The sequence below is a fragment of the Choloepus didactylus genome, chromosome 23 (assembly GCF_015220235.1).
Source record: "Choloepus didactylus isolate mChoDid1 chromosome 23, mChoDid1.pri, whole genome shotgun sequence".
Lineage (NCBI taxonomy): Eukaryota > Metazoa > Chordata > Mammalia > Pilosa > Megalonychidae > Choloepus > Choloepus didactylus.
Genome location: NC_051329.1, coordinates 29,931,618 through 29,946,147, shown reverse-complemented (window position 1 = coordinate 29,946,147; position 14,530 = coordinate 29,931,618). Strand labels below are relative to the sequence as shown.

At 41.5% G+C, this 14,530-nt stretch overlaps 1 protein-coding gene across 1 annotated transcript in view; it reads right to left on the bottom strand.

Annotated features, from left to right (window-relative positions):
* Window positions 1-14,530, bottom strand: part of SLC5A1 (solute carrier family 5 member 1) — a 72,553-nt gene that overhangs the window by 42,824 nt on the left and 15,199 nt on the right. The window contains exons 3-5 of the mRNA XM_037817286.1: window positions 6,237-6,341; window positions 5,457-5,516; window positions 4,178-4,282 (exon numbers count right to left, since the gene is read on the bottom strand). Of these exons, the coding sequence (XP_037673214.1) occupies window positions 4,178-4,282; window positions 5,457-5,516; window positions 6,237-6,341 (270 nt within the window). The remainder of the gene's footprint in view (window positions 1-4,177; window positions 4,283-5,456; window positions 5,517-6,236; window positions 6,342-14,530) is intronic.

The window sequence follows — 14,530 nt, the reverse complement described above, 5'->3', positions numbered from 1 at the left end:
TTTGTATGACTGCGTGGTATACGAATATATCTCAATAAAATGAAGATAAAAAAAAAGTAAATGAACAGTGGGGAAAGTATGGGAGTCAGATGTTTTGGATGTTCTTTTTTATTTTAATTTTTATTTTATTTTTTGGAGTAATGAAAATGTTCAAAGTTTGATTACGGTAATGAATGCCCAACTACATGACAATACTGTGAATATAGTACTGTGAACAACTGATTGTACACTGTGGATGATTGCATAGTATGTGAATATATCTCAATAAAACTGAATTTTTTTAAAAAAAAAGCAGCACAGAATGTCATACATTGAAACGTAAGAGTGGCCTCACTTCCAGGCACTCTGCCCAAAGGTGACCACTATCAAGAGCTTTTAGAATATCAGAAGACTTTTTTTTTTTAAGAAATGAAAACCACATTTATTTAACAAAAACGTTAACTTACATCTAATAGCACATAATATAGAGAGTGGTTTCCATCCTTCTCTCAATAAGAATCAGTGAAACGGTTTTCAAGGATGACCAAAATAATCATCTGGTCCAACTCTGAATGAGTTTTTAGTTTGTGTGCTCCATGCCCATATCCTTTTTTGGGCCAACTATTAGTGTCATCTAGTCTAGTGCTCATAGATATGTATTGGACTAGCTGTGTCCTTGTATCTGGGGCTTGGCACCAGGCCCTTTGGTTGTAATTGTTCAAATATAAGACATGAAACAAAGCACCTGCATTGAGTGTATTTCTCTGTCTGGATTACATACCCCTTCCATCGTTGGCTTTTAATCTTGGTTCATGCATTTACATTCTTTATATTGTCCTACCCTATCGGAAGACTTTTAAACGGCTTGTTGAAAATTGTATATTAATGATATAGCCTACAGTCCCTAAAAATAATAATTATGGAGATGGAAACATGGAAAAATGTTTACAATTTAATGTGAAGAGCCGGGAGAAAGACAACAAAATCATATGCATATTCTGATCTCACATCTATAAAAGAATGCACACGATATGGTCAGAGTCAAATATGAAAATGTTTGTATTAAGGTTACAGGAACATAGGTGCTTTTACCCCCAAGATTTTATTTAATGCCATTATTACATTGTTTTTACAGTTTTTAAGATGGGAGCAGCAGAAATTTTAAAAACCCAATACATTCTTTGTGGATATATGGATATACACACACACACACACAAACACATATATATGTGTGTGTGTGTAGTAAAATATAAAAACATAGATCAGAAGAGTACATACCATGTTCAAGACAGTAATTGAACAGGAAGAAGTGAGATAGGATCCCCTCCATTATATCTGTAACACTTGATTTCTTTAAAAACACAATGGTAAACTGTTAGATCTATGAAATTTGGGTGGTGGATATAAAGGTGTTTGCTATATTATTCTTTGTACTTTTCTTTACGTTTGAAGATTTTCATCAGTGTGTGTGTATATATATATGAAAAGAAGACTGGGTAAGGAGTACACCACCAGCTTGGACATTAAAGAACTCTCCTATAATCCTACAACGCATTCATTTTACAGCTCATCCTAGACTGCTCCTTCCCTAAATTACTCTTAGCCCTTAGTAAGAAAAAGATTTAATTAAAGTAATAGGCTGCTAAGGAAAATCAACTTGAAGTGAAATAGAAAAGCATATTCCTCTAGACCAAGGGTTGGCACTTTTTCTATAAAAGACCAGATGGTAAATAGTTTAGGCTTTCCAGGATAGATAGTCTCTGTTGCGTCTACTCAACTTTGTCACTGTAGCATGAGAGCAGCCACAGACAATATATAAACAAGTGGGCATGACTGTGTTCCAATAAAACTTGATTTACAAAGACAGGTAGAGGGCTAGATTTGGCCCAAGGGCTATAGTTTGCTGGCTCCTACTCTGTATCAATTCTATAGGTAAACTGTCTTCCCATAACTTTGAAAATTTTTCTGAACAATGACAATGGGATAAAGGGAGGATCCAGTTGAAAAATCTCTTGGAGAAACTGAATCTCAGGCTGTGAGCCTTAGGCAGGTTACTTCACCTCAAGTCTAATACCTTGAGATCTTATGAGTTAATATGTGTGTGTTTGTTTCCCAACCTGCTTGATTAGGGTGTGTTTGAGCACCCAACAAATCATGCTTGACAATGAGACTTGAGGGGGAGAAGTCCCATTATTCAAATTTCTCTTTCCAATTGTGAAAGTGAATGCCCAAGTGATGAACTTCAAACCTTGAACAAAAGATGAAGCCCTTATTTTCACCCAAGGATCCAAAATGGACAATGGCCTTGCTATAAAAGTTTATTGCATTCGTGACCTGTGATAATAGCCCCAGGAAATATAAACAAGGACATTTGGCCACCACGTGTAATTCATAAAATCTGAGCCTTATCTTAAGTGACTGCTCACATTTGAATAAAATACATGAGACCAGGAAATTTTACAGAACAGAATGCTTCTCAGAGCTTGATAAGGGAGACAGTTATAGTCAGGAATTCATGGCAGGGCAATCAAGACTCAAAGCACAAAAGGATGTGGCCACAAGGTGGCCAAGACTCCATGCAACCACTGCCCAAGCACCTCGGTCGCATTTGGGCCCTGCACCTGAAACAACCTTGACTTTCTCTCTCCCATCAATCACACATCTGCTGGATCCCTACACCCTCCCAAGCCTTCCCAGGTACCTGGTTGTTCTCCACCTGGATATGGATCTCAAAATGCCACTCTTCCTCTCTTCTCACCCATCACAAACTATCAGTGCCTCTCCCAACCCACCAACACACTTGCACACCAAAACTGATTAATCCTCATTTGTGTACAATATAAATTCCTTACTACCTTACCTTGTTAATAATTCTTTTCCTTTGTCCATGAACCTTGCACTCATGGGTATATTAAAGTAAGCTCCTAGCAGGTTCAGTTGCCATCAATTTAATTCTTTTAAAGATATCATGTTTGCAACCCATGGTGAATCCGAAGCCAGCCAAATTTACAAAGACAAAGCCTTGCCTGTCTGTACTCTTCCCTGCCCATCCCCTTTGCCCAGATGTTCCTCCTTCCATCCTTCATAAACCCAATGTGTGGCTGATGTTCTTGCCTCACATTCCTCTAAAATTCAACTCTCAGGTGTCATTTATATTGTGAGGTTGATTAATCAACCACCTTAGCTTTTCCCAGGGCCTTGGATTTTAACCTACTCTATACTGGAAGAATGAAAGATTTAGAAGTTGGGGGTGGAGCATGATGTCAAAAGTTTGGGACTGAGTATTAGGAAACCTGCTTCCCATTCTACTTCTGTTACTGTTTAACTGCACAAGTTCCCCTCCCCTCTCTGGACCTTAGTTTTTCCACCTGTAAAATGAAAGCACAGGACTAAATGATCTACCACATTCTGCAAGCCCAGCATATTTCAGAAAATTGTGAGGAGAGCACAGACTTTGGGACCAGAGAGATCTAGGTCCCAATCCTGGCTTCTGGGCAAGTTACCTAATTTCTCTGACACTGAGTTTTCCCTTCTATATAGTGGAAAATAAAATTAAAATCCCTACCGATGCTGTACACGTCTAAGACCTTGAGATGGGGTAAGTGCAGGGCATGGCACTAAATAAAGGGCAGCTATCATCCTTATGCATTACTCAAGAGATTGCTGGCCCTTGGCAGCAGGTGGAACAGGTATGACTTTGGGCAGGGCCTCTGGTAAGGAACCCCAGGAATCATACAGAGTGGGAGTAACTTACAGCATCTACAATTAAAAAGTAAAATTCAGAGAAGCTGACTGTGGGAATTGGGCTCCATCAGGATCTGAGCTGAGAGAAGCTGCCCCTCAGCCACGTGGGGGCTCCCAAGTCCAAGAGGGTTTAATCAGTAACCCAAAAAATCAGTGATTGGGAAGGCAAGGAGAGAGGCTGGGCACTTAGCTCATTTATATGACTATCCCAACACCAGCTCCAAGGGCAAAGAGGGCCCTTTCCATGGCAACTGCAGTCAACAGACTTTTACCTGCTTGAACTGTGGACTTGGGGGAAGACACGTTTCCAAGAAAGGGAAGTCCAGTGCCAAGACAGATACCAAGTTAATAGAAACACATAGAGCTGCCTCTCAGAAGGCCAGCATGTGCTGGGGAGCAAGAGAGGGCAGGTTCTGAGATAGCAGGTGCCCAGCCCTCAGGATAGTGGACTCACCGAGATCTTGGTGAAAATGTAGAGCAACAGGGACAGAATAGAGAGGTAGATCTGGATCCGCTGGCCTCCAAACCGCTTCCGTAGGTACTCTGGCATTGTCACCACCTGCAAGGGGTGCAAAGGAGGTCACTCCTAGCCAGAGTGACCAAAGGGCCCAGAGCAAGCAGAGCAATAGGACCCACCCTGGTGTCAGAGCCACAGAGGTGTGGTCAAGAATTCATAAACTGAGGTGGTCAGATGGCCCCAGTCCTGCAGCCGTTTGCTCCTCTCAATCCTACATGCTTGGCCACTGCAAGGATGTGAGTATTATTCCAGCAGGTAGAGATGCCCAATAAACATCTGTTCTTAAGTGAACACATGACTGGGCTTAACCAAGAAAGCAGATCCTTGCCCTGGAGGAGGAGCAGGTATTCTGCAGTAGGTGCCCTGCAGAGCACCTACTGTGAACAAGACATCATCATAACAATGAGGGTATCTGTTCAGTGTGCCAAACGAGGTGACCAGGCAGGATCTCTGCAGACTCACTGAGCTAAGGCATTGTGGTGACAGGCCCACCCATCTGTCCTCCTAGCTCCTTTCCACAAATTCCAGCTACACTTCCTGACTTTCTCCCTCGATGCTACACCTGTGGTTTCCTGGGACCAGACATGTCTCACTAATAGTCAGTAACCATCCAGAAAACTAGAGTCTGCCATGCATTTCTTCTGTATTACTATTAGCACCTAATGTATAGACTTACACATCATAGATGCTCATTATATCTCACTGAACGGATGATACTAAAACTGTCATATATTTAGGTTGACTTAGTCAAGAGACCAATCATTCATTCAATAGCTGAGTATCAGATGTGTGCTCAGGAAACAAGGGCTGCTAATATATAAAATGAAGGGGAAACAGTTCTTTTTCTCAAGTGACTTTCCATCCAGGGGCAAAAACAGATAGTAATATATTAAGAACAAGTGCACAGCATGCCATGCAAGTACACACCCAAGGTGAGGAGACACAATGCTTCAGAGGAGTCTGAATAAAATGAGTTTACTTGGGGGAACTTCCTAGAGAGAGGAGTTATGAGCCTAGATGGAAAAGAGCAGCCAGACCCAGGCCAAGTGGATCTGTTTAATGCACCTGTGGGCAATCAGGAACTTTATACCTTGGGAACAAAAGCCAAACCGCAGGCTATTCTCTGCCACTTATTCTGTGAAGTTTCCCCTGCCTTCTGTGAAGACCAAGTTCATGCAATAACCTTTGCCAACAGGAAATAACAGCAGATACTTACCCCAGCTTTAATGTAAATGGGGACAAACACCCAGCCCAGCAGAACCACCAAAATCAATGCCTGAAATAAAAAAGGAGGTGGAGTCAAAGCAGAAGGAAACTTAAACCATCCCTGCTGCCTTTGGGGGCCCCACACCCTGCAGCAAGCCCTCCTCCAGCTGCCGCAGAACAATCACCCAGCATTTTCTCTTTATGGCACTGAGGACAACTCCCTAGACACCAAGGGAGACTGGAGGAGGTCTCTGCTGTCTGATTGGTCCATGGGAACATGGGAATAGGAGTTGGGCAGCAATGGAGGGGAACCCAGAAGTCTTCTCACTGCCAATCACAGCCCTCCCACTCCAGTGAGAGCACCTAGCTCTCCTTTGCCCCTTCCCTAGTTAATAAGGAGTAAAGTAGTATTTAGAGACTTTTAAAATAATAACAATCATCTTAATGATAATAACAACAATGGAAATAGTGGTAAGCATTTCCAAACTTCCCACATAGCTGTAAGGTTACTGGGACGTTTGGCTTTTTTAACACCAACAGGAAAGAGAAGAAAGAAATACTATTGCCAGTAACTCACCTCTACATGTCTCTTTCCCCAGGGCTGACTTAGATCAATGGTTTTCTTATGCTATTCTGGTGGAAAGGAAAGCAGGATCTTGGGACTCCTGAAGCTGTGCCCCTCCTCCATCTGCACCCCAAAGTAGCCCCAGAGGATCCCTAAACCCTAGAGCTCCTCAGAGCACAGGATGAGTTGGCTGACTCCGGACAGAGTAATTCTGCTGCTACTCACGTTCCATTCAAAGCCCCCAGTGGCGATGCCTGCAGCTGCTCCCGTCCCTGCTAGCCCCACAAAGTGGCCACTTCCAATGTTACTGGCGAAGAGAGAAGCTCCGATCTGGAAACACAAAGGTAAAGTCAGATGAGAACTCTATGCTTGGCCAGGACACTCTGCATGGGCAAGAGAGAATAGAAACAAGGCAGCCCAGAGAAGGACAAGTTTAAAGGAGAGGCAGGCCGGGAACTTGACTGTGCTGTGGCCAATGTGGGCATTTGGAAGGGACACTGGGAATTATTCCCAAGTCAGATTATCTGTGAGTCTTTTGTAAGCCCAACCAGGTACCAAGTAGTGAAGATGTGGAAGTTGCGGAAAGTCCCACAACCCATCACTCCTCCCCTGGAAGTCCTCCCCATAAGGCTATAGGCTCAAGGGCAAGACCTGTGCACTCACCTTCCTATTTTCCAGCGCACATGGTTTTATGGCTATGCCCAATACAGGCTTTCAGTAAATGTGGACAATTTTGTAGAAGGTAATCATTTAAAAGGAAGTCTCTGGGCCTCAGTCCCCTTACTTGGTCAAGCAAGTACCTCCTAACTATTAAATTCTGTGATTCCAAGTACTACCAATGAACAAGGGTGGAGTAAATATGGACTATTTTGTAGAAGGTAATCATTTAAAAGGAAGTCTCTGGGCCTCAGTCCCCTTACTTGGTCAAGCAAGTACCTCCTAACTATTAAATTCTGTGATTCCAAGTACTACCAATGAACAAGGGTGGATATTATTAATAACAATTCCCTATATGTCCACAGTATTTTTAGTTTTTAAAAAGGTCCTAGAGACCCAACAGACACAGGCATTTTCAAGGATACACATGTCTAAATATATAGATTAGAAGACAAACTGGAAGGACATATATTACATAGCCAAGAGTGGAAGCCAGCAAGGGTAGAGGAGGATCAGATTGTGAATCAGAGACTAAAGAAAAAACATCAGGTGAAACAAGAGATAGCTCCTGCAATGACCAATCATGATCCAGTGCCATCAACTCAATTGTCCCTGATATCCAAAAGAATTCCAGAAGGTTCTAAGTCCTTCTATACCCAGGAGGAGAAGGTATAGCAGCATTCAATAAGTATCAAACAAGTTTAATTATCCCCATTCTGCTAAGCAGATGAGGGAAGCTTGTAGTTGTTAGTCAAGGTCCTTAAGAGGGTGCAAATCAGGAACAAACACATATTTCCCAAAAGACAGAAAATGCCTAACTGTACCAACCCCTGCCCCCAATATAAGGCAGCAAGGGGAAAATCAGAAGAGAGGGAGATCCCTAAAGGCGTGTCCTGAGAGTAGTCTCCAGGAGGATGATGAGGAGATAGTGGAATAAGTGCATTCTTTCATTCAAAAGTCAAATATTAATTTAGCACCTACTAAATGTGCCAAGCACTGTTCTGGACACTGAAGACTCAGCTGTGAATAAAACAGACAAAATCCTTACTCTCAAGAAGCTTATATTCTAACAGAGGAAACATAAATAATTAAACCAACCAAAAAAAGGACTCAGATCATGGTAAGTGCTGGCAATAGAGTGGAGAGTCAGGGAAGGTCCCTCTGTGAGGGTAACCTGTAAGCAGAGACCTAAATGAGAAAACCAGTCAGCCATGCAGAGATCAGAGGAAAAGCATTCCAACAAAGCAAAGACCTCGAGCAGAAAAGAGCATGAATGTTTGAGAAGCAGAAAGAAGGCCAGAGTGGCTGGAGTGTGGTGGGCAAGGAAGAAGGTAGTATGAGATGAGGCTAGAAATTCAGTGGGAACTAGATCATGGAGGTCCAATAAGCCAAGACAAGAAGTTAGAATTTTATTCTAAGTGTGTGGGAAACCACTGGAGAGTTTTAAACAAGGGAGGAACAGGATCTAATCTGCTTTTAAAGATTGCTCCTTGGGGGTAAATGTAACAACACTGTAATGTAATTAATGCCACTGAACTGTATGCTTAAAAATAGTTAAAATGGCAAATTTATGTTGTATATACGTTACCACAACAGTGAAAAAAAAAACACATGTAAAAAGTATATTGTTAAAATGAAGAGGGCAAAAAGTATGAGTATGTCCTAGGGTGGGCTGTGAGAGAGAGCTATGGACTCATTGCCCTATTGAGAAATCAACTGATCACTCCTAAAAGTGAAAAGTCAAGAAGTAAACATATAACTGGTTATTTAAATTTATGAGGACAAATATTTGAATAATCAACCAAAAAAAAAGTGTCTGAGGAAGAAGACATCAGTAAGAAGGACCAATAGTTGCTGTTTTTAGTAACATGCCTTGTAAAACCATTTGATGCTTGAAATTTTGTGCACGTGTTATTTTAATAAAAATAAAAACAGATAAAAATAAAGCAATACATTAGAAAAGATTGTGCTCTAAATTGTAGAGAGCACAGTGTTGAGGGGCAAGAGAGAAAACAGAGAAACCAGGTGGGAGGCTGTTGCTTTCTATCTAAGCAAGAGATGACAACAGCTTGGACAAGGGTGGTAACAGTGGAGATAAAGTGAAGTGTAGAGATTAGGGGTATGCTTTAGAAACAAAATTGACAGGCTGTGTTGATAGATTAGATGTAGGAACTGAGAGAAAGAGAGTAATCAAGGATAGCTCTTAGATTTGGGACCTCAGTAAGTGGGGGGAGACCATCAAGAAGAGAAGCTAGGGCAAATGCAGGTAAAGGGGAAACTACCTCCTTGATGGGGATTTGTTATTCACAGCTGAGTCTTCAGTGTCCAGAATAGTGGTTGGCACATTTAGCCCCATTTCCCTTCTGCATGTCCTGACCTTTTCATGTATCTTTTCATGTATCACCTCTTGCTTAATAAATTATTAAGCCTAATGTTGTACTATTAAGAGCATAATTACCAGTAATGATTAACTGCATTAGATTAATCTTAAATTCCAAAAGTCCTCTTCTTCATCCCCACAAATGGAGACACTGTACTTTAAGCAGCCTCAAGCTGTGCTGAGGTTCCCCCTCACCATCTGAGAAGGAGATGAAATGGGGATCAGGAGAGCTTTGGAGATACTAGACTTTCCTGGGCCCAAGTTCTGTTAATTTCTGTCAGGGGTACCACTGTTCTCCCAGTCAATCACCTGGCCCCATCCTCATCTCCCTCCCTCCACCCAATGGACTGCACTCAGTCATTTGCCAAGACCCTGACTCTGCCTTCATAGTATCATAGACTTCTAGAACTTTCTATATCACCCTTGTGCCAGCTGTCATAATCTCTCACCCAGACTATTGCAACAGTCTTCTAATCAATCTCCAGTCTCCCCCTCCCATAAACCATCCTACCATCCAAAAGACCAGTTATCTCCCCAAAGCACAATTTAGATCATGTCACTTCCCTATTCAGAAACCCTCCCCAACTCCCAAATGGACCTGCCATTAGTCTTCCTGACAGCTCCAAGTTTAAAGACATGGTTCTAGGAATTAGCAAGATTTCAAGGTAAAGTTCCCTCCAGTGAGAAAGCAGCATGGCCTTACAATTTAGGTTTGAATGTTTTCCTGACCTCCTCAATCTTCTTTCATGGCCGGGTTCTGAGAGGATCCTATGACATTATGAATCAATAATAACTGGCATTCATCTGGTCCTCAATCCGTGACCCTCCCCTTCCCATTCTTCCCAAGAGAATAGTTACTTCATCACTTATACTCCCTGCCCAATTTTCATATGGCTTCTCCTTTCACAAGAGCTCATTAACAGCGCTTTCATCACCCCAATTTCCCAAACACTCTCTGTCCACTCCTCGCCCATGTTTATGCCCCTTTAGGAATCACGCCCCATTTAGGGAGTGACCCAAAGACATGAATCATCGTGTCCTCCTCCGTCATTTCCTCCCTCATTCCGAGTTCAGGATTTTTAGTCTTTATCTAAAATTTCCCCAACTTGACCCTGCTTCTGACTAATATCTTTCCAAGCCCTCCTCAATCCCTGAGGACTCAAAATGCCAATACAAGTATTTAGAAAGTTTTGCTGCCCTTGGGCAAGATAAGCTGGTTTTGACCAAACCCAGCAGCTTGAATAGCATGATATTTGGGGATTGACATAATGTCACATCACAAAAGGCTATGCTTTCCTTTGACTTTAGTGAATTAACAATCATGTTTTACTGCCTAAATTTCCTCCCTTAGAAGACTGGCAGGAGGAGAAATATATGGAGAAATTAGAGGATCATTGGATCTCCCAGAGTTGGGTCGGCCCACCAATGTCACAGCCTGAATATCCCATGAAAAATTCCCCAAGTGATGGTCAGCTCCTGGATACATACAAAGAACTCCCCATTTTATGAGCTGCCAAGTCCATGATGGGACAACTCTAACTGTTAAAAAATTCATTTTTAGTATATGCCAAAGAGAGTTGAAAACAGGAATTTGAACAGATACTGTACAAGAATCTTCATTGCGGCATCATGCACAATAGCCAAAAGGTGTTAACAACCCAAATGTCCATCAGTGGATGAATGGATCAACGAACTGTGGTATATCCACACAATGGAATATTATTCTTCCATAAAGAAGAATGACATTCCAACACATGCTACAACATGGATGAACCTTAAAAACCTCATGTTTAGTGAAATAAGCTAGATACAAAGTATGATTTCACTTAAATATCTATAATAAGCAAATTCATAAAGACAGAAAGTAGATTAGAGATTACCAGGAGCCAGGGGGAAAGGGGCATGGGGAGTTATTGATTAATAGATACAGAGGTCCTATTTGGGGTAATTAAAAAGTTTTATAGTAATGGATGGTGGTGATGGTAGCACAATGTTGTGAATATAAATAATACCAGTGAAATATACACTTAAAATAGTTAAAATGGAAAAAAAAAAAAAGTTCTTCTTTACTTTGAGCTGAAATTGACCCATTAAATTCTACTTCCACACTCTGGGGTAATACAAACAAGTCAAATCTCCACAAGCCAGCCCTTTCAATATCTAGGGACAAGGTTCACACACCCCTCAAGTCTTCTCTGCTCTTCACTGGCCATGGCCTCAAATGCCACTACCCTTGCTGTTCTCTGCTGCCCTCAGTCTCATCTGTCTGAGTCCCCAGGTAGACCTCAGACTCAAATAGACTAATCCAGACATGGGGTGGCCAGAGTGGTATTAGCATCATCTAACTCCAGATCCTATTTACACCTACCATTGAGCCTTGGCATTGGTGAGGACTGCTCCAGCCCCTCTAAATTCCAGTCACTATCAGAGAATCTGCCTCTAAGTTATTGGGCCATTTAACAAGAACAGATTTCCTCTATTTGCAATTTAGCTTCCTGATAAGACTGATTTGTTTTGCCTTAATGATGCAGTGGTTACATCACTTAAAATCTTCCACTTCAATCCCTCCAGAGTTTGACATGAATTTGATGTTTTCCCGTGTGTCATCTCTCCAAGGAAACTGACTTAAACTACAAAGGAAAAACATCTAGCCAAATCCGTTTCTCCTCACAAGCTATTAATGTCAAAAGTCAGAAGCTAGCAGAGGATGAATTTATCTCTCAAAAACAAGAGGTAGACATTAGTTTATTTAATGATCACTCTATAGATACCTAACTCAGCCCCAAAAGTGAACTCCGTGGACCAGTGCAGCTCACAGCGTGATCTTCAGGCCAGAAGCATCGGCTTCTCCTGGGAGCTTATGAGAAATGCAAATCCTCAGTCCCCACTCCAGGCCTACTGGGAGAGGGCCCAGAGATATGTGTTATAATACACTCTAGAGGAGTTGCTTATGCACAGTAAAGTTTGAGAAGCCTGCCCTAGACTATATCGAAAGTCATCCTTTCCTCCTTAGACTTGTTTGGACTTCTCTTTGAGAGGACAGAGACTAATTACACAATTGTAATGCTAAGATATGGAGGACCAAATGTTTGGGGTAAAAGAGGCTCTCTCCAAAATTCCCTGCTTAACCTCCAGAGTTACAGATTTGCCACCACGCTACTCATGCCACCTTTGGGGAGACACTCTTGATTCACCACATACCAACATATAGCATGAGGACTGAAAGAAGCTTTGACTGACCCTAACCTGTGAAACCCCAGAGCTGGCAGGCTCAGTGGAAACAAAACTTCCAGAATATCCTCACACTACAGCAAAGTTTTGGAGACAACACTTCCAGTGGAAATCCACTGAGGCCGCTCGAAGCCCTCGTGAGAAATCTATCCATAAACAAGTTATCTCCTCAAGAGATGGGGCTATAAGAATTCCAATAGAGCAGTCTTGACCACCATAGGAACAAAAATTGCCAAGGGAGAATACCTCCATGATGAGCTTGAAATTTGGAAGAGGAGTCACAGGCACTCAAGGCTTTCCACAACTGAGCCCCTTCTCCTGCCCTAACCCCAGCAGCCCTTCCATGTCCTTTCGTGTCCCCTAAGCTCTGGTTAAATGACACTGATTCAGTCTCCTTGACATGCTCTTGCTTTCCCGCTGCCTGCCTTTGTTTATACCATTTCTCTGCTTAACATCTGCCTACAAACAAAAAACAAAAACAAACAAACAAAACACTGCCCCATGTTCAAAATGAAGCTGAGTCCTACCTCTCTGCTGACATCACCCAGAGCCTCTAACCTCCTCTTCTAATCTCTTGCCCCACTCTGTTCTGCTCTCCAGTACATGCCACACCCCATATTGGTAACTGCTTCTGCACACATATTGTCCCCCCAGAAATCTTCTAACCCTCAAAGAGCATTTCTGCTTTCACTTGGCACAGGACCTCCCTTGCACACAGCAAGCGCTAAGTAAAGGTCAGCTGAATGAGTGAGTGATATCAAATCCCTGGACACTCCTCTGGAAGAGAAACGGGGACCATGAGGAGCTAAGGCCTTAGAGTTGCATTTTTCCTGCTGGCTGCTTGGGCTCAGGACTCTTCCCAGGGACATGCCAAGGACCACTCTCTCCTCAAAGAGGCAATAAACCTGGCCTGCCAGGCCACACAGAGGCCCATGAGAAAAGCGGGACATCCTATAGATTCTGAACTGCCCAAAGACATAGATAAGGTAACCTGTATGTCCAGTGTTAATAAGAACCAGACCACAACAGAATCTGGCCCCCCTTGCTGACTAGTCTATCAAAAAGGCAGAGTTTCTTAAATGATACTATTTTGTGTTGGCACATAAATAGGCTCTCCCATATATTGCTGGCACAACCCTTCTGGAAAGCGGTTTGTTGGTATGCATGAAAATAATTTAAAAGTTTATCTCCTACCATATAATCCTACTTTTAGGACCCTATTTTAAGCAAATAATCAGAAATGAAAAAATTTATATATAAGGATGTTCCAACATATATGGCCAACAATAGGAAAATGATTGAATAAATTAAAGTACATATTTATGATGGAATATTATGCAGTCACCAGAAATTACAGCTTTGTGCCATAAGAATTTAAAGAGGTTGTTACGACATGGGAAAATGCTCATGATAAAATTTCAAATAAATAAAAACAATATGCAAACCTATAGACTCCATGATCCCCCAAATTTTAAAATATATGTATGTATATAAATTGATGGACATATATCCAAATTCAACAATAGTTACTTTTGGAAGAGAAAACAATGAACGTTTCTTTTTTACTTTGCTTTTTTATACTTTTCTACATTTTCCACAATGCATTTGTGCAATTTGATAATCAGAACACAGCTCTTTAAAACCTTTAACAATAAAATACAACAATTCCAGAGCTGTCTCAGATTTACTCACAGACCCTAAGGGATGAAAATAAAGCCTGCAGTTAAATTCTACATTTATTTTTGGGAGATGTAGAAAATGACATGAAAATGACATTGAATGCTAACCAAAATGTTATTTAGCAAGGTAGAAAAAAGAATATAGGCATTTTAGATCAGCTCATCTGATGTTAGAGCTGGAAATACCTTGGAAATTATAAATATCAACCTTGAATTTGTTTTGTATGACTGCGTGGTATGTGAATATATCTCAATAAAATGATGATTTAAAAAAAAAAAAATATCAACCTTGTCATTTTCAGATGAAAAAAGATCATAGCCCAGAGGAAGAAAGTGATTCAGGTTTACATATTAATTTCATCTTTACCTCCACACCCTAAGAAAAGTAAGACAGCATATGAACACTCAGGACCCAGGAGTCAAGAATTGCCCCAGGCAATGGAGAGTTGTGTGTAAGTCTTTCTAGCTTCACAATCAGAGGCAGACAATGGATTTGAATCAAAAATCATGCCTTAAAGCATAATTAAAATGGTATGGATCCTTAAGTGTTGGTGAGGAAGTGGGGAAATAGA